The sequence below is a fragment of the Pantherophis guttatus genome, chromosome 13, assembly GCF_059756535.1.
Source record: "Pantherophis guttatus breed Tessera chromosome 13, ASM5975653v1, whole genome shotgun sequence".
NCBI classification, from domain to species: domain Eukaryota; kingdom Metazoa; phylum Chordata; class Lepidosauria; order Squamata; family Colubridae; genus Pantherophis; species Pantherophis guttatus.
The window spans coordinates 20,622,920-20,644,216 of NC_142075.1; the positions used below are offsets into that span (position 1 = coordinate 20,622,920).

The window sequence follows — 21,297 nt, forward strand, 5'->3', positions numbered from 1 at the left end:
CCCGCTCCGGCTGTATAAGGACCGAGCGCAGCTCTGGGCGCCGGTATTGCGCTCCGAACTCCTTAGAAGGCGCAGGTTGAAGCCTTGCGAGGTAAGGCTGCCCAGTGGCTGTTGCCCTCAAGCCTGGAGGCGCTGGCTGGAGTCAGGCTGGAGTCAAAGCCTTTGGGTCTGGCCGGAGACTTTCCTTCTCTCCGGCCACCTGGTCCCAGAGAGAGAAAGAGGGAAAGAGAGAGAAAGAAAGAGAGAGAAAGATAGAAAGGGAAAGAGGGAAAGAGAGAGAAAGAGAAAGAGATGGAAAGAGAGAGAAAGGGAAAGAGAAAGAAGGAAAAGAGCCTTGGTAGTACAGTGGTCTAAGGCACCCTGTTATTAAGCTGGTTATTAAGACCAGCTGCCTGCAATTACTGCAGGGTTCGAATCTCGCCAAGGCTCAAGGTTGACTCAGCCTTCCATCCTTTCTAAGGTAGGTGAAATGAGGACCCAGTTTGTGGGGGCAATAAGCTGACTTTGTATAAATATACAAAGGATGAAGGGAATATTGCTGAGCACATTGTAAGCCGCCCTGAGTCTTCGGAGAAGGGAGGCATATAAATCAAATTAAAAAAAAAAGAGAGAGAGAGAGAGAGAGAGAGAAAGATGGAAAGAAAGAGAAAGAGATGGAAAGAGAAAGAAAGAGATAGAAAGATGGAAAGAGGAAGAAGAAAAGAGAGAGAAAGATAGAAAGAAAGAGCAAGAGATGGAAAGATGGAAAGAGAGAAAGAGCAAGAGAAAAAGATGGAAAGAAAGAGAAAGGGAAAGAGAGAAAGATGGAAAGAAAGAGAAAGAGATGGAAAGAGAGAGAAAGATGGAGAGAAAGAGATAGCGATAGAAAGATGGAAAGAGAGAAAGCAGGAAAGAGAGAGAAAAGGAAAGAGAGAGAGAGAGAAAGGCGGAAAGAGCGAAAGAGAGTCGCATGCCCCTGCGCATGTGAAGAGTGCTTCTATCTTCTCCCAGCCGTCATCTCCGCAGCCTCGAGCTCCGGCCGGATCTCTTCTTTTCAGAAGCCCCGGCTGGGCTGAGGCTGCTGCGGATGGAAAGCCGTAGCGATGCGGCGGTGCCATCCGACGGTCTGGGGAGCGCGTCTGACGATTCCCTCGGAGGCGGCCGGCAGGCGGGGGGGGGGCGGGGGGGCTTCAGGAAGAGAGTCGGTCCTGTGTGGAGCCCTTTTCGCTCCGGATTGCCCTTCTCCCTCGGCTCCCCTCGCTTCGAAAAAAAAAAAAAAAGCTGGCTTGGAAAGGGTTCCCTTGGCTGTAGCAGCGCCTGCGGAACGCCTGGACACCAGGCGGAGGAGAGTTGGGGCAGACTGGAAACCTGGACCCCACCTGGGGGTTTTGGAGACTTCCCCAGCCTCGGAAAGCCTTCAGCTAATCCCCCCCCCAGAAAAAAAAACTTCAAAGAAGTCCTCCTAATCCTTTGCCAGGACCACCGACCCAGGTTCTGCTGATCTTCTTCCTCCTCCCATTCACACGACCACTTTCTCGCCTCTTTTCCAGCATCCGCAGCAAACATGACCTTCTTTGACGGCATCTACCCCTTCTACCCCCAGTCCAAGAAGCCCTTCGTCTTTGATGTGGACCTCATCATTGTCATCATTGTCTTCCTGGTCATCGCCTTCAGCTTCTTGCTTATCCTGCCTGGAATCCGAGGCAGAGCGGTGAGTACCGATCCCCGGGCTGGTTTCAAACCCGGCGTGGGGCGAAGGAAGAGTCCCGGGACAACTTCCCCCCCACCCAGCACGTTTTTAGCCCGCCGGAGCGAAGACTGGCATGGCTCAGGTCTCGAACGTTTGCCTGGATTCAGCTGGCGGGCAGTTTAGTATATAATAAATCGTGCAAATTTGGCCAATTGGTTGTTGGATTGAGGTTCAGTGCAGGGATGAAATCCAGCAGGTTCTGGTGAACCGGTAGCGGAAATTTTGAGCAGTTCGGAGAACCGGCAAATGCCATCTCCGGCTGGCCCCAGAGTGGGGTGGGAATGGAGATTTTGCAGTATCTTTCCCCCTGGAGTGGGATGGGAATGGGAATTTTGCAGGATCCTTCCCCCAAGAGTGGGGTGGGAATGGGGATTTTGCAGTATCCTTCCCCCAGGAGTGGGGAGGGAATAGGGATTTTGCAGTATCCTTCCCCCAGGAGTGGGGAGGGAATAGGGATTTTGCAGTATCCTTCCCCCTAGAGTGGGATGGGAATGGGGATTTTGCAGTATCCTTCTCCCAGGAGTGGGGAGGGAATGGGGATTTTGCAATATCCTTCCCCCAGGAGTGGGATGGGAATGGGGATTTTGCAGTATCCTTCCCCCAGGAGTGGGGAGGGAATGGGGATTTTGCAATATCCTTCCCCTGAAGTGGGATGGGAATGGAGATTTTGCAATATCCTTCCTCCAGGAGTGGGATGGGAATGGAGATTCTGCAGTATCCTTCCCCTGGAGTGGGGTGAACTGAACGGCAGAGAGGAACTTTGAGGAGGATGGGTGATTTCTAAATTTGATAAATAAATTAAATGAAACAAGTGCTAACTCTGTGAAACTTCACTGGCCACCAGTAATTTGCTTTCCTTAGAACAATCTGTGCCATAATTTTTTTTTTAAAAGGGGGGGGGTGGATGGAGGGGGAATGGAAGTGTTTTTCCCAGCAAGAATTTTTATTTTATTTTATTTTAAGAGAAATCGTGTGTCTTTCTTCTTGTGGGGTGGCTTTCCGCTTAAAAAGCCAGTTCATTGCTTGCTTTAACCTAAAAATGTAGAATTGTTCCAATTTTTTTCCTACCCCCCCCCTCCCCGAAGTGGTCTTTAATGCAGCAGATTAAAACCACAAGAATTATATAATTGGAGGGATTGGGGTGAGAAAAATACCCAAGAAACTCTTAGGAAAAGAGAGTGAAATAGGGATTGGGCTCTAGATGGGGAAAGGGAGACCTTTTGCAAACAAAAATGATGTTTTAGCTTAAAGAATCCAAAGTAAGATATTTTTTTTTCTTTTAGAGAATTGGAGGGGGGAGGAGAAAACTATTGTTACATGTTGATAGAGAAACCAGGATCTGTTTGAGTAAATTCCTAAATGGGATCCTGGGAGATCATAGATTGAGACTGGGGTGAAATCCAGCAGGTTCTGACAGGTTCTGGAGAACCGGTAGCAGAAATTTTGAGTAGTTCAGAGAACCGGCAAATGCCACCTCTGACTGGCCCCAGAGTGGGATGGGAATGGAGATTTTTCAATATCCTTCCCCCGGAGTGGGGAGGTAATGTGGATTTTGCAGTATCCTTCCCCCAGGAATGGGGTGGGAATGGAGATTTTGCAGTATCCTTCCACTGCCACGCCCACCAAGCCGCACCATGCCCACCAAGCCACGCACACAGAACGGGTAGTAAAAAAAATTTGAATTTCACCATTGGATTGAAATTGCCTTTGCTGTGCTGGGCATTTCAAAAACTGGATTTATTGCATTTTTATCCCACTTATCCTTTGGAGAGATCAGAAATGTGTATGCTCTCCTCTCACTCTACCCCACCTCCCAAAACGACAGTCTTGTGAGGTAGGCTGGGCTGGGAGAGACTGACTGGCCTCCCATGAGCGAGTGGAGAATGGACGGTGGGTTTTGTGGTTTGCAAAGTCCTTTGTGTGATCCCTGATCTCTTTGTCAACAGAGGCTGTATTGGCTTGTTCGGGTTATCTCAAGCCTCTTTATTGGAGGAGTGATTGTTGGTAAGTTTCCTTCTTCTTTTTTATATCTATCTTAATTTGGTCACCCTCAGGGGTGAAATGCAGCAGGTTCTGACAGGTTCTGGAGAACCAGCAGCGGAAATTTTGAGTAGTTCGGAGAACCGGCAAATGCCACCTCTGGCTGGCCCCGGAGTGGGGTGGGAATGGGGATTTTGTAATATCCTTCCCCCAGGAGTGGAGTGGGAATGGGGATTTTGCAATATCCTTCCCCCAGGAGTGGAGTGGGAATGGGGATTTTGTAATATACTTCCCCCAGGAGTGGGGAGGTAATGGAGATTTTGCAATATCCTTCCCCCAGGAGTGGAGTGGGAATGGAGATTTTGCAATATCCTTCCCCCAGGAGTGGGAAGGGAATGGGGATTTTGCAGTATCCTCCCTTGGAGTGGGGTGGGAATGGAGATTTTGCAATATCCTTCCCCCAGGAGTGGGGAGGGAATGGGGACTTTGCAATATCCTTCCCCTGCCGCACCCACCAAGTCACACCCACCAAGCCACACCACACCCACCAAGCCATGCCTACAGAACCGGTAGTAAAAAAAAAATTGGATTTCACCACTGGTAACCATGCTACAAAATAGATGTGGAGACTCTAGAAAGAGTGCAGAGAAGAGCAACCAAGAGGATTAGGGGACTGGAGGCTAAAATATATGAAAAATGGCTGCAGGAACTGGGTATGTCTAGTTTAATGCAAAGAAGGACTAGGGGAGACATGATAGCAGTGTTCCAATATTTGAGGGGCTGCCACAGAGAAGAGGGAGTCAAGCTATTCTCCAAAGCACCTGAAGGCAGGACAAGAAGCAACGGGTGGAAACTAATCAAGGAGAGAAGCAATTTAAAACTAAGGAGAGATTTCCTGACAGTGAGAACAATTAATCAGTGGAACAACTTGCCTGCAGAAGCTGTGAAGGCTCCAACACTGGAAGTTTTTAAGAAGAGGTTGGACAACCATTTGTCTGAAGTAATGTAGGGTTTCCTGCCTAAGCAGGGGGTTGGACTAGAAGACCTCCAAGGTCCCTTCCAACTCTGTTATTCTGCATTCTGATCTGGATTAGTCTTCTGGATTAGGACATGGAGCCCTTATTTCCTGGTGCTCAGTCCCAAGCATTTGCTTTCTACAGTAGGATTCTCGGGAGGTGAGAAGATGGACTAAGGATGGGCCTAGAAATCCCGTCCTTCTCAGCTAGTCCCTTCCGGAGATTCACAGGGAAGTTTCTGTCTTTTGCAGCTGTTCACTTCTCCTCTGACTGGCAAACCGGGAAAGTGGCAGCCAACACCACCTACAAGTCCTTCAGCTCCGCCATGGTCCATGCTGACATTGGACTGCATGTTGGCTTGTCGGGAGTCAACATCACTCTGGTTGGTGAGTTTGCAGGGCTGCCAAGAGAAGGAGCTCAAGAGCCTGGGTTAGGCCCCTTCTCCCTCCCTCCCTCCCTCCCCCTCCCTTCTTTCCTTCTTTCTTTCCTTCCTTTTTTGTTTCCTCTCTTCCTTTCTTCCCTCCCTCCTCTCTCCTTTCTTTCTTTCCCTCCTTCCTTCTCTCCTCTCTCCCTTGTCTTTCTTTCTTTCCTTCTTTCCTCCCTCCCTCCTCTCTTCCTTTCTTCCCTCCCTCCTCTCTCCTTTCTTTCTTTCCCTCCTTCCTTCTCTCCTCTCTCCCTTGTCTTTCTTTCTTTCTTTCCTCCCTCCTCTCTTCCTTCCTTCCTTCCTTCCTTCTTTCTTTCTTTCTTTCTTTCTTTCTTTCTTTCTTTCTTTCTTTCTTTCTTTCTTTCTTTCTTTTTTTTTCTTTCTTTCTTTCTTTCCCTCCTTCCTTCTCTCCTCTCTCCCTTGTCTTTCTTTCTTTCCTTCTTTCCTCCCTCCCTCCCTCCTGTCTTCCTTCCTTCCTTCTTTCTTTCTTTTTTCTTTCATTCCCTCCTTCCTTCTCTCCTCTCTCCCTTGTCTTTCCTTCCTTCCTTCCTTCCTTCCTTCCTTCCTTCCTTCCTTCCTTCCTTCCTTCCTTCCTTCCCTCCCTCTTTCTCTTCTTTCCAAAGACCTGATTCAATTGCTTAGCAGGGACTTGGGAGATTTTGACCAAGATCTTTTGAAATTGAGTCGAAGGAGACGTAGCGGAAGCTGTCAGTGTCCCATCCTTTTCCTGGTCCCAGGGAGATCAGGATCTGTCAGCTCTCCAATGCTGGAGGATGCAGTCCTTGAGGGGATTAGAGAGACAGCAGCTTCTGCAATTATTTGAGCCTGATCACTATAGCTCCGTGATGGAGATAAGCCACCCTGAAGCTCCAGTGGGAAGAAAACTCACACGTGGGCCTCTGGGATCTTTTTACCCCTTTCCAGTTCTCAATCCTCTTCCTCTTTAGTGGCTCACCACCTTGCCTTTTTGCAGGGAAACCCGTGGAGCAGCTCAACGAAACCATCAATTATAACGAAGAGTTCTCTTGGCGGTTCGGGACCGACTACAACAAACAGTTTGAAGAGGGGCTGCAGCGGGGGTTGCCCAGGCCCATCCTGTACGTGGCCGAGAAGTTCACCGACCACAGCCCCTGCGGCTTGAACAAGGACTACCGCATAGCGGGTCACTACGCATCGGCAACTCTCTGGTAAGGGGGCCTTGTGTTTCTCAAAGGTGGATTCATCCAGGCAGAAGCTAGAAAGATGGAGAAGTTTGGGCCCTGGACATTTCTGACCATCCAACCTCAGCTTAAAGAAGCTTTGGAAGCCATCAAGGGTTTCTCTGTTGAACGGTCCCTAGAGTTAGGAGTTTCTCCTCTTTCCACCCCATGCAATTCTTCCAGGAGGGGGCTGTTGAGGGTTCTCAGGGGTTCAGGAGAACCTCTAGCTAAGATTCTGTGCAATTCAGAGAACCCCCAAATCCCATTCCTGGGATTCATTCCCCATCCACTCCACTCCACCCCTCCCAGGAGTCCCCACGCAGCCTGTTTTGGATGCAGGTAAATGCAGGACACGCATGGAAGCTCAGGGTGGGTGAAAAACAGGTCTACGAAGTTCAGGAAGGTCAGAAATGAGCCTGTTTCTGGCCTCCAGAGGGCCTCTGGAGCACCAGAGGTAAAACAACTGAGAGCAAAACAGCTGAGAGTCGGGAGGCCGATCCAATCAACTTGTGCTAATTAGGCTATGCTGAAGCTGAAACGAGCTGTTTCTTCTTGCTGCTTGCTGCAAGGAGGTAAACTGCTGGGAGGCAGAGGCCAAAGGGTGGGGGCCAGTGGGTGGGCCTGGCTATATTCGATGTATAAGACGCACCTAAATTTTCAACCCCTTTTGGGGGGGGGGGAAGGTGCGTCTTATACTCCAAAAAATACAGTAGTTGGCAGAGAACTGGGTGGGGCAGAGAATTCTACCCAACGCTAACCCTGTTTCCAGCAGAAGCCCCACCTGAATCCCAGACCTCTTCTGCCCCCCTAACCCTCCTTGTGTCTTTCTTCTTTGCAACGGCAGGGTGGCCTTCTGTGCGTGGCTCATCTCCAACATGCTCTTCTCCATGCCGGTCCCGGTTTATGGCGGCTTCATGCTTCTCGTCACGGGAGCCTTCCTCATCTTCGCGCTCCTGTCCTTCTCCACAGGGAGGAACGCCTGGTGTGCCATCCAGTTTGGGTTGGCATCCCTGCAGCTGGCCTACGGGGCATCCTTCTGGCTCACTCTGGCCGCCGGTGAGCTTCCCAAAGGGTTTTTTTTTTCTTGGCAGCGAAGATATTTCAATCGTGGCCATTCCTCTCCATGCAATTATTTCATCCATGGAGCTCCTAGCCACAGCTGTTCCTTGAGGGTCACGTTGACCTTGTGAAGTAGGCTCAGTAGACCATCAGTCTTCTTTGGGACAGTCTCCTCTGGGAGGGCTTATCTACCTGAAGCAGGGGTGCAGTGGTGGGGTTCAAATTTTTTTACTACTGTGGGCGTGGCTTGGTGGGCATGGTGTGGCTTGGTGGGCATGGCTTGGTGGGCGTGGCAGGGGAAGGATGCTGTAAAATCTCCATTTCCACCCCACTCCAGGGGAAGGATACTATAAAATCCCCATTCCCTCCCTACACCACTAACCTGCTTTCCAGCTCCGTTGTCCTGTGCAAGGCAACAAAAGAAGACCCAACTGATCAGCTGGGACTCGATCAGCTAGGACTCAGGAAGCAGCCAATAGATTGGGGGCGGGGCCAGCCAGAGGTGGTATTTGCCGGTTCTCTGAACTACTCAACATTTCCGCTACCGGTTCGCCAAAACCGATCAGAACCAGCTGAATATCACCTCTGCAGGGGTGTCTCTACAGGTTGTGGGGAAGAATATCAAAAGGCCAGCCATGATGGTGTGCATCACAACAAGGCTGGGTGCACACAACTCACTAAACCCCAAAGCAAGCCAGCCTCATAACTCTTTAGCAAGGTTTAATTTAACCATAGTCAGCAAGTGGTGCAAATAGAATGGAATGGAATGGAACAGAACAGAACAGAACAGAACAGAACAGAACAGAACAGAACAGAATAGAATAGAATAGAATTCTTTATTGGCCAAGTGTGATTGGACACACAAGGAATTTGTCTTTGGTGCATATGCTCTTAGTGTACATAAAAAGAAAAGATACATTCGGCAAGAATCATAAGGTACAACACTTAATGATGGTTATAGGGAACAAATAAGCAATCAAATCATACTAGGAAAACAGTATAAATTGTAAGGATACAGCAACAAGTTACAGTCATACAGTCATAAGTGAGAGGAGATGGGTGATGGGAACGATGAGAAGATTAATAGTAGTGCAGCCTTAGTGAATAGTTTGACAATGTTGTGGGAATTATTTGTTTAGCAGAGTGATGGCGTTTGGGAGAAAACTGTTCTTGTATCTAGTTGTTCTGGTGTGCAGTGCTCTATAGCTTCGTTTTGAGGGTAGGAGTTGAAACAATTTATGTCCAGGATGCGAGGGGTCTGTAAATATTTTCACAGCCCTCTTTGACTCGTGCAGTATACACGTTCTCAATGGAAGGCAGACTGGTAGCCATGGTTTCTTCTGCAGTTCTAGTTATACGCTAGTTAACTTTTTTTCCCTGGACTGTATCATGTGTTGGCACAGCCCATGTATTGGAGTGATGTTTTGGGGGCTGCCCCTGTTTCATGCTGCTGGTCTCCCTCTCTTCTAGGTCTCTTCTGCTTCCTTGTTGGCTTTGTGGTGATCGCCCTGCACTTTATCCAGCCCAACCTTCTGAAAGCGTTCTTTGACCTGGCTGAGGATGAAGAGGACGATGAAGGCATCCTGGGCGAGGTGTACGTCAACCCCTACTTCCACCAGACCCAGACGCTTTCTTCTCAGCCCGATTTCAAACTGACCTTCAAGAACAGCTAAAGCCAGACTTGACCCTGGGACTTGCTTGAAAGGGCTCTTTCAAGAAGGACATGGAAGTCGCGATGTCCTGGCCAAGCCGCTGAGAAGTAATGAGGCCCTCTTGCGAACTGACGTCAAACGTGGCCACTTGGTGCCATCGTAGGCTTTTGATAGGACAACCTCATGAATGCATTGTTTGGGTCCAAAGAACACTCAGGAAACGCTTCTCTCGAAGGATCTGGTGCCGATGCCAGCCACCCCAGGAAAGGAGTGGTGCCAGGAAGAGAGATGGTCCTAATGTTAGCAGGAGGGGAGTACTCACAGTAGACCCCATTGGGGTGGTGGCACCCTGTTTGCTAGGGTTCCTCTTGGCTGCCACTCAGGGCCTTTCGTATCATTAGATAGAGAGAGAAGCAAATGCTTTGGCAGATAGCAAAAGGGGAAGGAAGATATGGATGCCATGTACAGTGGGCAACCTGCCCTTGGCTTGGGGCACTCAGAAGCCCTGGAAGATGCTGTCCTGTCCCAACAAAACTCTGATCCAAACTTACCAGGGAGCTTCTGTAGCTTGGTCTCAAGGCTGGTTCTGTTGGATGGAGATCCTTTCTCGTGCCATGGACCCAACTGAATATTTATTTTATTTGACTTAGCTGACTCTGAGAGGCTTTGGAGCATACACAACCAACACATCAATAAGCAATAAAAAAAAAAGTGAGGGAGCAGAAATGTTTAATGGAAGGTAGCTATTTCATCTTTACAAAGTGGTCTCCAGCCAAAGGCCTTTTGTCAATCGGCTTCATGTTATTGGAAGGCACCATAGATGTAGAAAAGAAACCCCCAATCATGCCTGTACATCTGCAGATTACCTTAGCCTACATTTTAGGTTTTTCTCTTCAGTATCTGGCTTAGCAAGGGACACGGTGGCTCAGTGGCTAAGATGCTGAGCTTGTCGATGGAAAGGTCGGCAGTTCAGCGGTTCGAATCCCTAGTGCCGCGTAAGGGGGTGAGCTCCCGTGGCTTGTCCCAGCTTCTGCCAACCTAGCAGTTTGAAAGCACGTAAAAAATGCAAGTAGAAAAATAGGGACCACCTTTGGTGGGAAGGTAACAGCGTTCCGTGCGCCTTTGGCATTGAGTCATGCCGGCCACATGACCACAGAGACGTCTTCAGACAGCGCTGGCTCTTCGGCTTTGAAACGGAGATGAGCACCGCCCCTTAGAGTCTGGAATGACTAGCACATATATGCGAGGGGAACCTTTACCTTTTACCTTATCTGGCTTAGCAGATAGTGTGGAGGCAACATACTGTACATGTTGGAGCTGAATCCTCCTTCTCTTCCTTAGGAGCTAAGCATTCTAGCCACAAACAGAAGATTTGGAGTTGAGGGCTGGGTTAAATATTCATCGCGAAGCATTAGCAACATGTACCTTTGGAGGAATATCATGCTTGATTACGATCCCTGTTTTATTTTGTTAAAAGTCTTTATAGGTGCCTCCAAGCAGAGTGTCCTGGCTCCCAGTCAGGTGGGCTTTTCAAGCTACCTATGGGGTAACTACACACCTCTCTGGCTGTTGTAGCTAATCTTGTGTTCTTCTGGGCTGAGCACAGCTCCCTTAGGAAGCAGCCAAGGTACCTTAGGCAATTTCGTCACTGACCTGGGTGTAGCTTTTGTTGTGTTTTGCCAACAGCATTGTACTGTAGATGTATTATTTATTAATAAAATTCTGGAAACGATTCATGTCTTTGAAGACTTGTGGATTTGGGGACCGCAGGCTGCTATCTTTACTGACTTATCTTTGACTTATCTCTTGGTCAGAGAGTTTGAACGGGGTCTCCAAAGTTGCCCCCTCCCACCCTGAATCACCCTCCCCCCAAGATCATCAAGCTGCACCATAGCTCCGTGGCATGACTTCATCTGGCTTCATCTTTACTTCTCTTGAAGTAAATACCTTTTTTTGCAAGCCAGGTGGGTTGCATTTACCAAAAAAGGAGCAAAGAATCCGGAGTCTCGGCTAACAGAGGAATAAGGATGACTGGTTTTTAGACATCTCTTCTTTTAGGTTCTGCTGCAGCAAATCACAACTCTCGTTTCTTTGACCTCATACCCAAGGCTTGGAAAAGCTAACAAGTACAGCTTGACAATCTTTTGAGTTCTTCAGCATCTCAAGTGAGCATCATCTGAAGTGATGCTGGAGTGTTGATTCTTATTACAGGATGTACCTGCATACTAGGCTTCAAATGAGTAAAGATGGGCCTTTACGGACAATGTCTCTCTCTCTCCCCCCTTCCCTTCCCCTCCCCAGCAACCATAGCACATGGAATCAGTAGGTGTTTTTCTGTATTTTCCACACAGAACCCTTATTTTTTTTTTATTTATTTTTTTTTTTTTACATCTGATTGAGAAAAGTCTCCAGGAACACCTCTAGCTTTCTTCCACAGTCCATCACGTCTTCCTGGGTTCTTTGCCATTAAACGTATTTCGAGAGCAACTTCATTAACGTTGGCATTTCCTGCAATGGGAAACGAGAATAGAAGAGGACATAATTAGCGACATAATAGGTAGCATATTAACCACCTCTGGTGGACTCAAAGAGGTGCCCCTCTCCATCCTGCCGGAGGAACGGAAGTGGGTTTTCCCACTTGGCTGTTTGTGGCCTCCCTGCACATCAGGATCCCTTCAGGTCAAAGAAATCTCAGGAGGGTTTTATACAACACCCAGATCCAGCCTCCACTGTTTATCCTGTAGGACGATAGCAGTAAACAAAGAAAGAAATCCATAGTAGTGGACCAATGTGAGATAAAGCAGTCAGTGATTTACCATTTTAAGAGCATGAAGATACGTGATCTAGGACTAAAATAGAAGAGGAGAACTTGGGTTATATTGTGCTCTGCACCAAGCTCTTGGGTCAACTCCCACCTTTAGAAAGAACGAGTCAAATGGTGGGCTGAAAAAAATGGGGAGGGGTGGTTCTTATCCAAAGAACCAATACCTCGTTCAGTATTTCATTCAGGGACCTGGCGACTAGAAACTCCACCCTATTTTGGGGAATAAGCAACCTTCAACCTCTTCCAAAATTCCTGCAAAGCTCCCCACATGTTCCTTTTCAGCCAGTTCCACTAGGAACAAGCTCTATTATGAAGCTTAAGGAAAACAAAAGATACACTTAAGAGATTTGTATTGGTCTCATAGCTGGGCAATTCTTTGCTTAGGAAGAGTTGAGGGAGGGGAAGGAGAAAGAGGAGAAGGAGAAGGGGTGGGAAGGGTAGGAGGAGAAGGAGAAAGAGAAGGAGAGAGAGGAGGAGGAGGGGGAGAAGGAATAGGAGGAGAAGGAGAAGGAGGAGGAGGAGGAGGAGAAGGAGAAGAAGAAGGAGGAGGAGGAGGAGAAGGAGGAGGAGAGGGAATAGGAGGAGAAGAAGGAGAGGGAGAAAGAGAAGGAGAAAGAGGCCAGCCTACATGTTGCAGCAATAACTGATGATGATGATGATGATGATGATGATGATGATGATGATGATGAAGATGATGATAATAATAATATCAACAACAACAACAACAACTTTATTGTCATTGTACGTATATACACAGTATACCCATACAACGAAATTCACTTAACACCCAAAGACCAGGTTCAACAGACATAACAAATCCCCAAACACAAATGAAGACCTAACTGGAGGTAGCTGGTCAAGTACCTGCCCTCCAGCATTTTGCATGGCAGTCAATCAGCTCCCTGAGAAAGGGCCCGGAGGTGGGGATGGGGAGTTCTAAGAGAAATGTGCAGTGAAGGAAGCTGCACGGAGGCAGAGAAAGTAAAGGTGGGCATCATGACAAGCTCTGTGGAACCTTACCAATTGCACATTCCTTCCAAGAGGAAACTGGAGGAATCTCACCTGCTCTTCAGGATCCTGCTTGCCTTGGTTCTCCTCCAGAAGCTTCTGTTGCAAAAGGATTTCGAGAAGTTCTCTGGTCAATAGGTCCTTCATACTGTCTATGATGCTTGTGATTGATGGACCGAAGGCTCTGGGGCTATGATTGAGCTCTGCTCTTTCCAAGGACGATGAGCGGAGAGAGATGGGGCTCAGGGGACTTTTCTTCCCCATGAAATGCCCTGGAATGACACATACACACACACAGAGAGAGAATTTTAGATTAAATAAATCAAAAGGCTGAACATCCTTTTATTTGTGTTGGCATTTTGGAGTCAACCAATACAGTTGTTCTACAGCTAAAGAGAATTTCTCTTCCTCCTCTCCCTCCCTCCCTCCCTCCCTCCCTCCTTCCTTCCTTCCGAAGCTAAAGAGAATTTCTCCTCCTTACCTCCCTACCACCCTCTTTCCTTCCTTCCTTCCTTCTTTCCTTCCTTCCTTCCTTCCTTCCTTCCTTCCTTCCTTCCTTCCTTCCTTCCTTCTTCCTTCCTTCCTTCTTCCTTCCTTCCTTCCTTCCTTCCTTCCAAAGCTAAAGAGAATTTCCCCTCCCTCCCTCCCTCCCTCCTTCCTTCCTTCCTTCCTTCCTTCCAAAGCTAAAGAGAATTTCTCCTCCTTCCCTCCCTTCTTTGCTCTTTCCTTCTCTTTAATCCTTTGTTTCTCTACCCCCATCCACCAAAACAGGATTGCTGCTTAGGTGGTTATTGATCAGATATCTGAAGAAACAGCATTTCACTACCTAACTGAAGGACTGAAGTATTGCTTTTAGCATTCAACCACTTTTAAATTTGGAGCTACTAAGGAAGAAACCCGCGTCCCATCTATTCACTCACTATTGGCATTGATTTCAAAGGGGGTTGCATATTCAGGAATAAAATTATTAGTGGGTCCATTTTAAAAAGAAACAGAGATACATCCGGCACTCACAGTCACTCCTGAAAAATATGTGCTGCTTTCCTACCCTAAGGAAGCAGGTTGACAAATTCAGGGGACCCTCCTGGGGTCTGTGAAGGGAGGAGCTGTCCTATCGGTCAGGCTGGAGTCGAAGATATTCCACATTTTAGCCGCTCCTCTGCCCAACCCTTACCCCACCGCAAATAATAATCCTGATTTAGGCTCCACCAAGGAGCCTTGGTGGAGCAGTGGACTAAAGTGCTATTAAATAGGACTTAGCTGCCAGCTGCCTGCAATTACTGTGAGTTCAAATCTCACCAGGCTCAAGGTTGACTCAGCCTTCCATCCTTCCGAGGTAGGTAAAATGAGGACCCGGATTGTGAGGGCAATAAGCTGACTTTGTATAAAAAAGAACACTGCTTTGGGGGGGGGGCAAAAAGCCCTACTAAGCAGGTATATACAAAAAAAGTACGAAGGCTATTGCTTAACGCATTGTAAGCCGCCCTGAGTCTCCGGAGAAGGGCGGCATATAAATCGAACCAATAAATAAATAAATAAATAAATAATAATAATCCTAATGTTTCCTCTATTTGTACCTATTTTATGTATTCAATTCATGCTTATACATATATAGATTACCTAATACGTTCTTGACAAACAAAAACAAAGAAAGAAAGAAAGAAAGAAAGGAAGGAAGGAAGAAAGAAAGAAAGAAGAAAGAAAGAAAGAAAGAAAGAAAGAAAGAAAGAAAGAAAGAAAGAAAGAAAGAAAGAAAGAAAGAAAGAAAGAAAGAAAGAAAGAAAGAGAGAGACAATCCATCAATCTTCCCTATCTCAAAGGATCAGGCTTCTTTGCGGAGCTGTCCTGCCATTCGGGTGCTGAATTTCCCCCGCGCTTTTGAACCACGCCGTCCCCATCCCAAAGGTGCAACGAAGCGGGCATTAAACGGAGCGCCGTTTTTCCGGCGCTCTTAAGAAAGGCAAAAAGGATGCCAAAGCCCTGAAATATAAGGGGGAAAAAAAGCATCTTGGCCACACCGGTGAGACGCACCCAGCCCAAGGGAGGCTGCGACGGGGGCTCACCTGTCTTTTTGCCGAGTTTAGGCGGGGATCCTAAAGGATCGCTAGCAAGTTCTTGTCCTCCCCGGTTTCCCCGGGCATGTTCTCCGAGATTTAGGGGTACCTGGCTGATGTCCAAGAGCCCCCCTCGACCTCCCCAACCCGCAGGGCTGAAGGACCCACAAGTGTTCAGAGTGCGTTGGAGGGCAGGGGGCTATTGGGGCTGTTAGCCCCCCCCTCGCATCAAGCAAGGAGCTGCGCTGTTCTTGGAAGGTGCCCAGCAGGGCTGATGGACGGGGAGCCCTACCTGTGGCCCAGAGGTTCTCCCTGAGCCGGATGGGCCCGTTCCTCTTCTCGGCGGGCGAAGGCGAGACGGCGAGGGCGGAGAAGAGGATCAGGAAAGCCACGCCGCCCACCCGCAGGCTGCGGCTCTTGGCTTGTCCGCCTCTGGCCATGGCTCGACGGAGGAGGGACGCCCTGCCGGGTCTCGTCTTGCCACCGGGGGGCGCCTTTTCTGCCCTGCTTTTCCCAGCCCGTCTCGGGGCTTCGCCGTCTCCTCCCTCGAATAACGGCCCCGCTTTTAAGTAGCCCGGCAAGCAGGGGCGGGGACTGGAGCGCAGCACTGGTCGCCCCCCGCCACGTCTTGGAGGGAGACGGGTGAGACCCCTCTGGAAGGACCTGTGGGGCTTCACAAGGAGCCTGGGAGGGAGGGAGGGAGGGAGGAAAGAGGGAGAAAGGAAGGGAAGGAAGGAGAGGGAAAGGAAGGGAAGAAGGAGGGAGGAAGGGAGGAAGGGGAGAGGAAGGAAAGGAAGGAAATAAGGGAAGGAGAGAAAAAGGAAAGGGAAGGAGAAGGGAAGAGAAGGAGGGAAGGAGGGAGGGAGGAAGGAGAAAGGAAGGGAAGAAGGGAGGAAGAAAGTGGAAAGGAAGGGAAGGAGGGAGGAAAGAGAGAAAGGAAGGGAAAAAGGAGGGAGGAAGGGGAGAGAAAGGAAGGGAAGGAAATAAGGGAAGGAGAGAAAAAGGGAAGGAAAGGAGAAAGGAAGGAGAGAGAAAGGAAGGGAAGGGAAGGAGGGAAGGAGAAAGGAAGAGAAGGAGGGAAGAAGGTAGGAAGGAAGGTGAAAGGAAGGGAAGAAGGGAGGGAGGAGAGAAAAAAGAAGGGAAGGGGTGGAGGGAGGGAAGAAAGAGGGAAAGGAAAGAGGAAGGAAGGAGAGAGAAAGGCTGAGAAGAAGGAGGGAAGGGAGGAAGAAAGGAGAGAGAAAGGAAGGGAAGGAGTGTCTAAACAATATTGGATCACCACCAGGGGTGAAATCCAGCAGGTTCTAACAGGTTCTGGAGAACCGATAGCGGAAATGTTGAGTAGTTCGGAGAACCGGCAAATACCACCTCTGACTGGCCCCAGTGGGGTGGGAATGGAGATTTTGCGGTATCCTTCCCCTGGAGTGGGGTGGGAATGGAGATTTTGCAATATCCTTCCCCTGCCATGCCCATCAAGCCACATCCCACAGAACTGGTAGGGGAAAAAAATTAGATTTCACCCCTGATCACCACTCTCCAAAATGTGACTCTCTTGTTAAATGTTGAGGTTCAATCTTGGCATCAACAAAGGAACAGAGCGCCTCTGAGTGTACACAGAGCAACTAGGTAGCTGTAAGAGGGCTAAATAGCCAAGACCTTTTCCAAATTAGTCCCTTGAGTGGAGATGGCCCTCTGAATGACCATCTGGAACTAAAACCCCCAGGGAACCCCTCCTCAAAAGATCTGAGTCTACGCAGGATGCCTGAGAACAGACAGGTCCTTGAAGGCTGATGCTTGGAAGCAGGGCTGAAGTGGGGGAAATGTTAGCCCAGGGAAAATTAGTCCTATCTCTCCTTTTATAGACTGTAGCTGGGCAGAAAATCTTGATGGATCCACCTAGCTGAGCTCAAGTCAAGAGAGATTTAATTCTTTGCCAGGGGCCATCAGTAAACTCCTCGCCGTGAAAACATCATCTTGGAGGGTGCTCCATCATTGGATATTTTCAAAAATAGACTGGACTAGCATTTAACTGGGGTGGTATAAAGCTCCTGCTTTGAGCAGGGGGTGGGACTAGAAGATCTCTAGGGTCCCATCAGGTCCTTTGATTTTCTATGTTGTAATAAATACATTCCCCTTAAAAGTTGCTTGTTTTTGCAATTAATTGACCGTATCAATTAATACTGTACAACCTCCTAAATCATGGATTCTTCTGGTCAGAAACCTCTTCGTCACTCTCTTGACATCCTGGAGATACTTTCTCACCTCCTTTCCCATTTCTGAAACCTCTTCCATTGCAGCAGATAAAGTTAAAAGGTAAAGGTAAAGGTTCCCCTCGCACATATGTGCTGGTCGTTCCCGACTCTAGGGGGCGCTGCTCATCTCCGTTTCAAAGCCGAAGAGCCAGCACTGTCCGAAGACGTCTCCATGGTCATGTGGCCAGCAGGACTCAACAATGAATGTGCACGTAACGCTCTTACCTTCCCACCAAAGGTGGTCCCTATTTTTCTACTTGCATTTCTTTTTACGTGCTTTCAAACTGCTAGGTTGGCAGAAGCTGGGACAAGTCACGGGAGCTCACCCCATGATGCGGCACTAGGGATTCGAACCGCTGAACTGCCGACCTTTCGATTGACAAGCTCAGCATCTTAGCCACTGAGCCACCACATCCCTTTTAGATAAAGTTACAGTACACTTATTCCTACGAGCGCTCTTTCCAGACAATTAAATTCCATGTTAGCAATGTTGAAATCCAATTTTTTTTTTACTACTGGTTCTGTGGACGTGGCATGGCTTGGTGGGCATTTCAGGGGAAGGATACTGCAAAATCCCCATTCCCACCCCACTCCAGGGGAAGGATACTGCAAAATCCCCATTGCCTCCCCACTCCTGGGGGAAGGATATTGCAAAATCTCCATTCCCACCCCCCTCTGGGGCCAGCCAGAGGTGGTATTTGCTGGTTCTCTGAACTGCTCAAAATTTCCGCTACCAGTTCTCCAGAACCTGCTGGATTTCACCTCTGCATGTTAGGCTTCATTCAGAGGCGATGCCTGGGGCAGACTTATTGTCTTAAAGAACGCACTACTCCGCTCTGAATTTTAAAAGCTGCCAAATTGCACAAAGATCAAACGACGCAAGAGGGCATTATCCGTTCTTTAAAACTGTGTTCTGGAAGCCACGGATCCGTTCGAATTCGGGATTAGGCTGTGCGAGGGCTTGCAGGGTGCAGAAGAGGATTAAATTCCTGCAGGGTTTTTTGGGGGGTGGGGGTGTTTTCGGAGAGGTTTAACTGTCGGAAGTGGCTTAGCTAGCATCAAAGAGGGCCAAGACCCCCCCCTGCTCCGAGGATTATAAAGAGGAGGTGGAAGGAATGGAATGAAGGGACCCCAGTTTTGGCAGCTAAAGCAAACCCAGATTTCCAGTCCTGGATTGTGGCACATCATCCATTTAAACATTTGGGAGGCTGAAGGATGCAAAAGCAAGTACAAGTTAAGTCCTTGATTTATAACAGTTCATTTAGTGACCGTTCAAAGTTACAATGGCACTGGAAAAAAATGACTTACAGTATGACCGTTTTTCACACTTACGACCTTTCTAGCAGCCCCATGATCATGTGGATCAAAATTCAGATGCTTGGCAACTGGCGTCGCAGTGTCCTGGGATCCTGTGATCCGCTTTTGCGACCTTTTGACAAGGCAAGACAAAGGGGGAAGCCAGGCTCACTTAACAACCGGGCTCCTAACTTATCAACTGCGGTGATTTCACTTAACAGCTGTGGCGAGAAAGGTCGTATAATGGGGCAAAACTCACTTAACATAACATAAATTTTAGGCTCAATTGTGGTCCAAAGTCCAAAACCACCTGTACATCTCCCCAGGGGTGGGCTTCAAAAATTTTAGCAAGGGGTTCTCTGGCCAGTTGTTGGGTGGGCGTGGCCATGGTGGGCCTGGCCTAGCCAGCCTCCTGCACCCCAGCAGGGTGGGGGAGGGCATTTTTGCCCTCCCCGGGCTCTGGAGGCTTTCCTTGAGCCTCCGGGAGGGCAAAAATGGCCTCCCCAGGCTCCGGAGGCCCTCTGGAGGCCAGAAACAGGGTTTTGCACCCTCCCCGCGCCTCTGTGCATGCCCTGCACTTACCTGCATCCAAAATGGGCCGCGTGGGAACTCCTGGGAGGGGTGGGGCGGGGCCAACCAGAAGCGGGATTTGGGGATTCTCCGAACTGCACAGAATCTTAGCTAGAGGTTCTCCCGAACCCCAGCAGCTCACCCCTGCATCTCCCAGAAGACTCCCTGCGGTGGGCAGAAAATATCCCTTTTCGTCTTTCTGAAATCCTACATCTTAGAAGCGAAATGGGTGTGGAGAGATGTTGGGGGGGTGGGGAAGTTGTTTTTTAATAACATTTTTTTTTAAAAAAAAATCCATTAGCATTCAGCCGTTTTTGAGGGGCAACACCTCTTTTCACAGCAATTAGCTGTGCCTTCTGCAATAAAAAAGGATAGCAGCTTTTCCATTTTTTAATGCCGCAAAGGTGTTGATTAGCAACATTTGCATTCCAACCAAGAAAAAAAAAAAAAGAGACACAAAAGAAAGGTAGCACCTCTGGAATTTAGAAGAGGGAAAGACACGATTAATAAATGTCGTCCTCTAACCAGCTGACTCTGGGGTTAAATTTCTGGGGTTTTAAATTGAGCCGAATTATTTAATAATTTTAAATGATTTTAATTGATGTTTGTTTTGTGCTTTTAATAGGCTGTACACTGCCCTGAGTCCTTCGGGAGAAGGGCGGTATAGAAATAAAATTATTCTTATTCTTCTTATTCTGACTCCACAAGGGTGTTGGAAGAATAAAATCCAGGCGGTCCAGGTAGCACATTCCTCGATTTGTCTTCAGGTCAGCTGTAAGGATTGGGCAGGGTGGAGGGGCAGGTATCTTACAGGTGGATATTTATTCAACCAATCCCTGTTGGTTGGATTATTGCAACGTGCTCTACATGGGGCTACCCTTGAAAAGTGTTTGGAGACTACAGTTGGTCCAGAATGCATCCGCGCGAGCTATCGTGGGTGCACCTAGATACACCTACATTACACCAATTCTCCGCGAGCTGCACTAGCTCCCTATCGGTCTCCGGGCGCAATTCAAGGTGTTGGTTATTACTTTTAAAGCCCTACATGGCTCAGGGCCAGGCTATCTTCGAGACCGCCTTCTACCGCATAGCTCCCAACGACCGGTAAGAACCCACAGAGTTGGTCTCCTCCGGGTCCCGTCAGCTAAACAATATCAGCTGGCGGGCCCACGGGGGAGGGCCTTCTCTGTGGCTGCCCCGGCTGTCTGGAACCAGTTACCTCCTGAGATCCAGACCATCCCCACCCTATTGGCCTTCTGGAAAGCGGTGAAGACCTGGCTCTTCCAGCAGGCCTGGGGCCGTTGATCTCGCTATAGTGATCTTACGAGACCCGGCCACGAATTGGAGTGTATGGGTTTTAATGTTTTCTTTTAAACTTTTGTGTGGGATATTGTTCATATTGTTTTATTCTCTGTTGTAAGCCGCCCAGAGTCCCTTGGGAGTTGGGCGGCATAGAAATGCGACAAATAAATAAATCCTAAATAAGATTATTCCCTGGTTGGGTGGCTGAGTCAATAAAACTGGGTCCCACTAACCACTAATTTCCTGGCCTGACCCAGTTATGCCTCTTGTGCTGGCAAGGCATTTTTTTGAGTCAGTAGCAATTGAAGGAAAAAGTGTTGAAAGCCTCCTCAATGGCAGTCACAATAGGATAAAATTAAGCCACCCACGGGGCTGTGTTTTACCGCGACTTTGCTAAAAGCGGAGGTGGTTGAAGAAAACAAAACAAAACAAAACACGGATATCAGAGGTTGCACAATCACCAGAGCTAAAATGCAGCGAGAACAGCGATGATGCTTGGATCCTGAACTGTCTCTCGTCCCAAAGGGATGGACTCTCTGCCCCATACCCGATGGCAGAAGGGACATGCTGTGCCCCCCCATTGGTTAAGAATTCCAGGAGAAGAGCCTTTCCTGCCATCTAGAACCGTGATGGCAAACCTGCGTGCCAGAGGTAGCACGCAGAGCAGGGGTGAAATGCTCTCGGTTCGGACCGGATCGCCCGATCCGGTAGCGATGGAGGCGGGTGGTTCGGAGAACCGGTAGCAAAAATCCCTGCCCTCCCCTCCCCCATGCCCAGCTGAGCCGCACAATCATCAGAGGCTTTTTTTTTTTAAATTTTTAAAAGCATTTTTTCTACAACCCCTTTGGCCGAAAAAATGCTTTTAAAAGTAAAAAAAAAAAAGCCTCTGATGATCGCGCGGCTCAGCTGGAATCGTCAGAGGCTTTTAAAAGCAT

General features: G+C 48.5%; 2 protein-coding genes across 2 annotated transcripts; one reads left to right on the forward strand and one right to left on the reverse strand.

Moving 5' to 3' along the window:
- The first annotated feature begins 54 nt into the window (after window positions 1–54).
- DUOXA2 (dual oxidase maturation factor 2) lies at window positions 55–9,159 on the forward strand. Its single transcript, XM_034432597.3, has 7 exons — window positions 55–91; window positions 1,530–1,690; window positions 3,676–3,733; window positions 4,977–5,111; window positions 6,123–6,336; window positions 7,193–7,404; window positions 8,878–9,159. The coding sequence occupies exons 2-7, from the start codon at window positions 1,544–1,546 to the stop codon at window positions 9,078–9,080; spliced, it is 969 nt and encodes a 322-aa protein (XP_034288488.1). The 5' UTR covers window positions 55–91; window positions 1,530–1,543; the 3' UTR covers window positions 9,081–9,159.
- Window positions 9,160–11,423: 2,264 nt separating this feature from the next.
- NMB (neuromedin B) lies at window positions 11,424–16,198 on the reverse strand. The gene is made up of 3 exons (XM_034432558.3): window positions 15,238–16,198; window positions 12,946–13,163; window positions 11,424–11,567 (listed from the first exon to the last, which is right to left on the reverse strand). Exons 1-3 carry the CDS (start codon window positions 15,383–15,385, stop codon window positions 11,526–11,528), a joined length of 408 nt encoding a protein of 135 aa, XP_034288449.2. The 5' UTR covers window positions 15,386–16,198; the 3' UTR covers window positions 11,424–11,525.
- Between the last annotated feature and the right edge of the window lie 5,099 nt (window positions 16,199–21,297).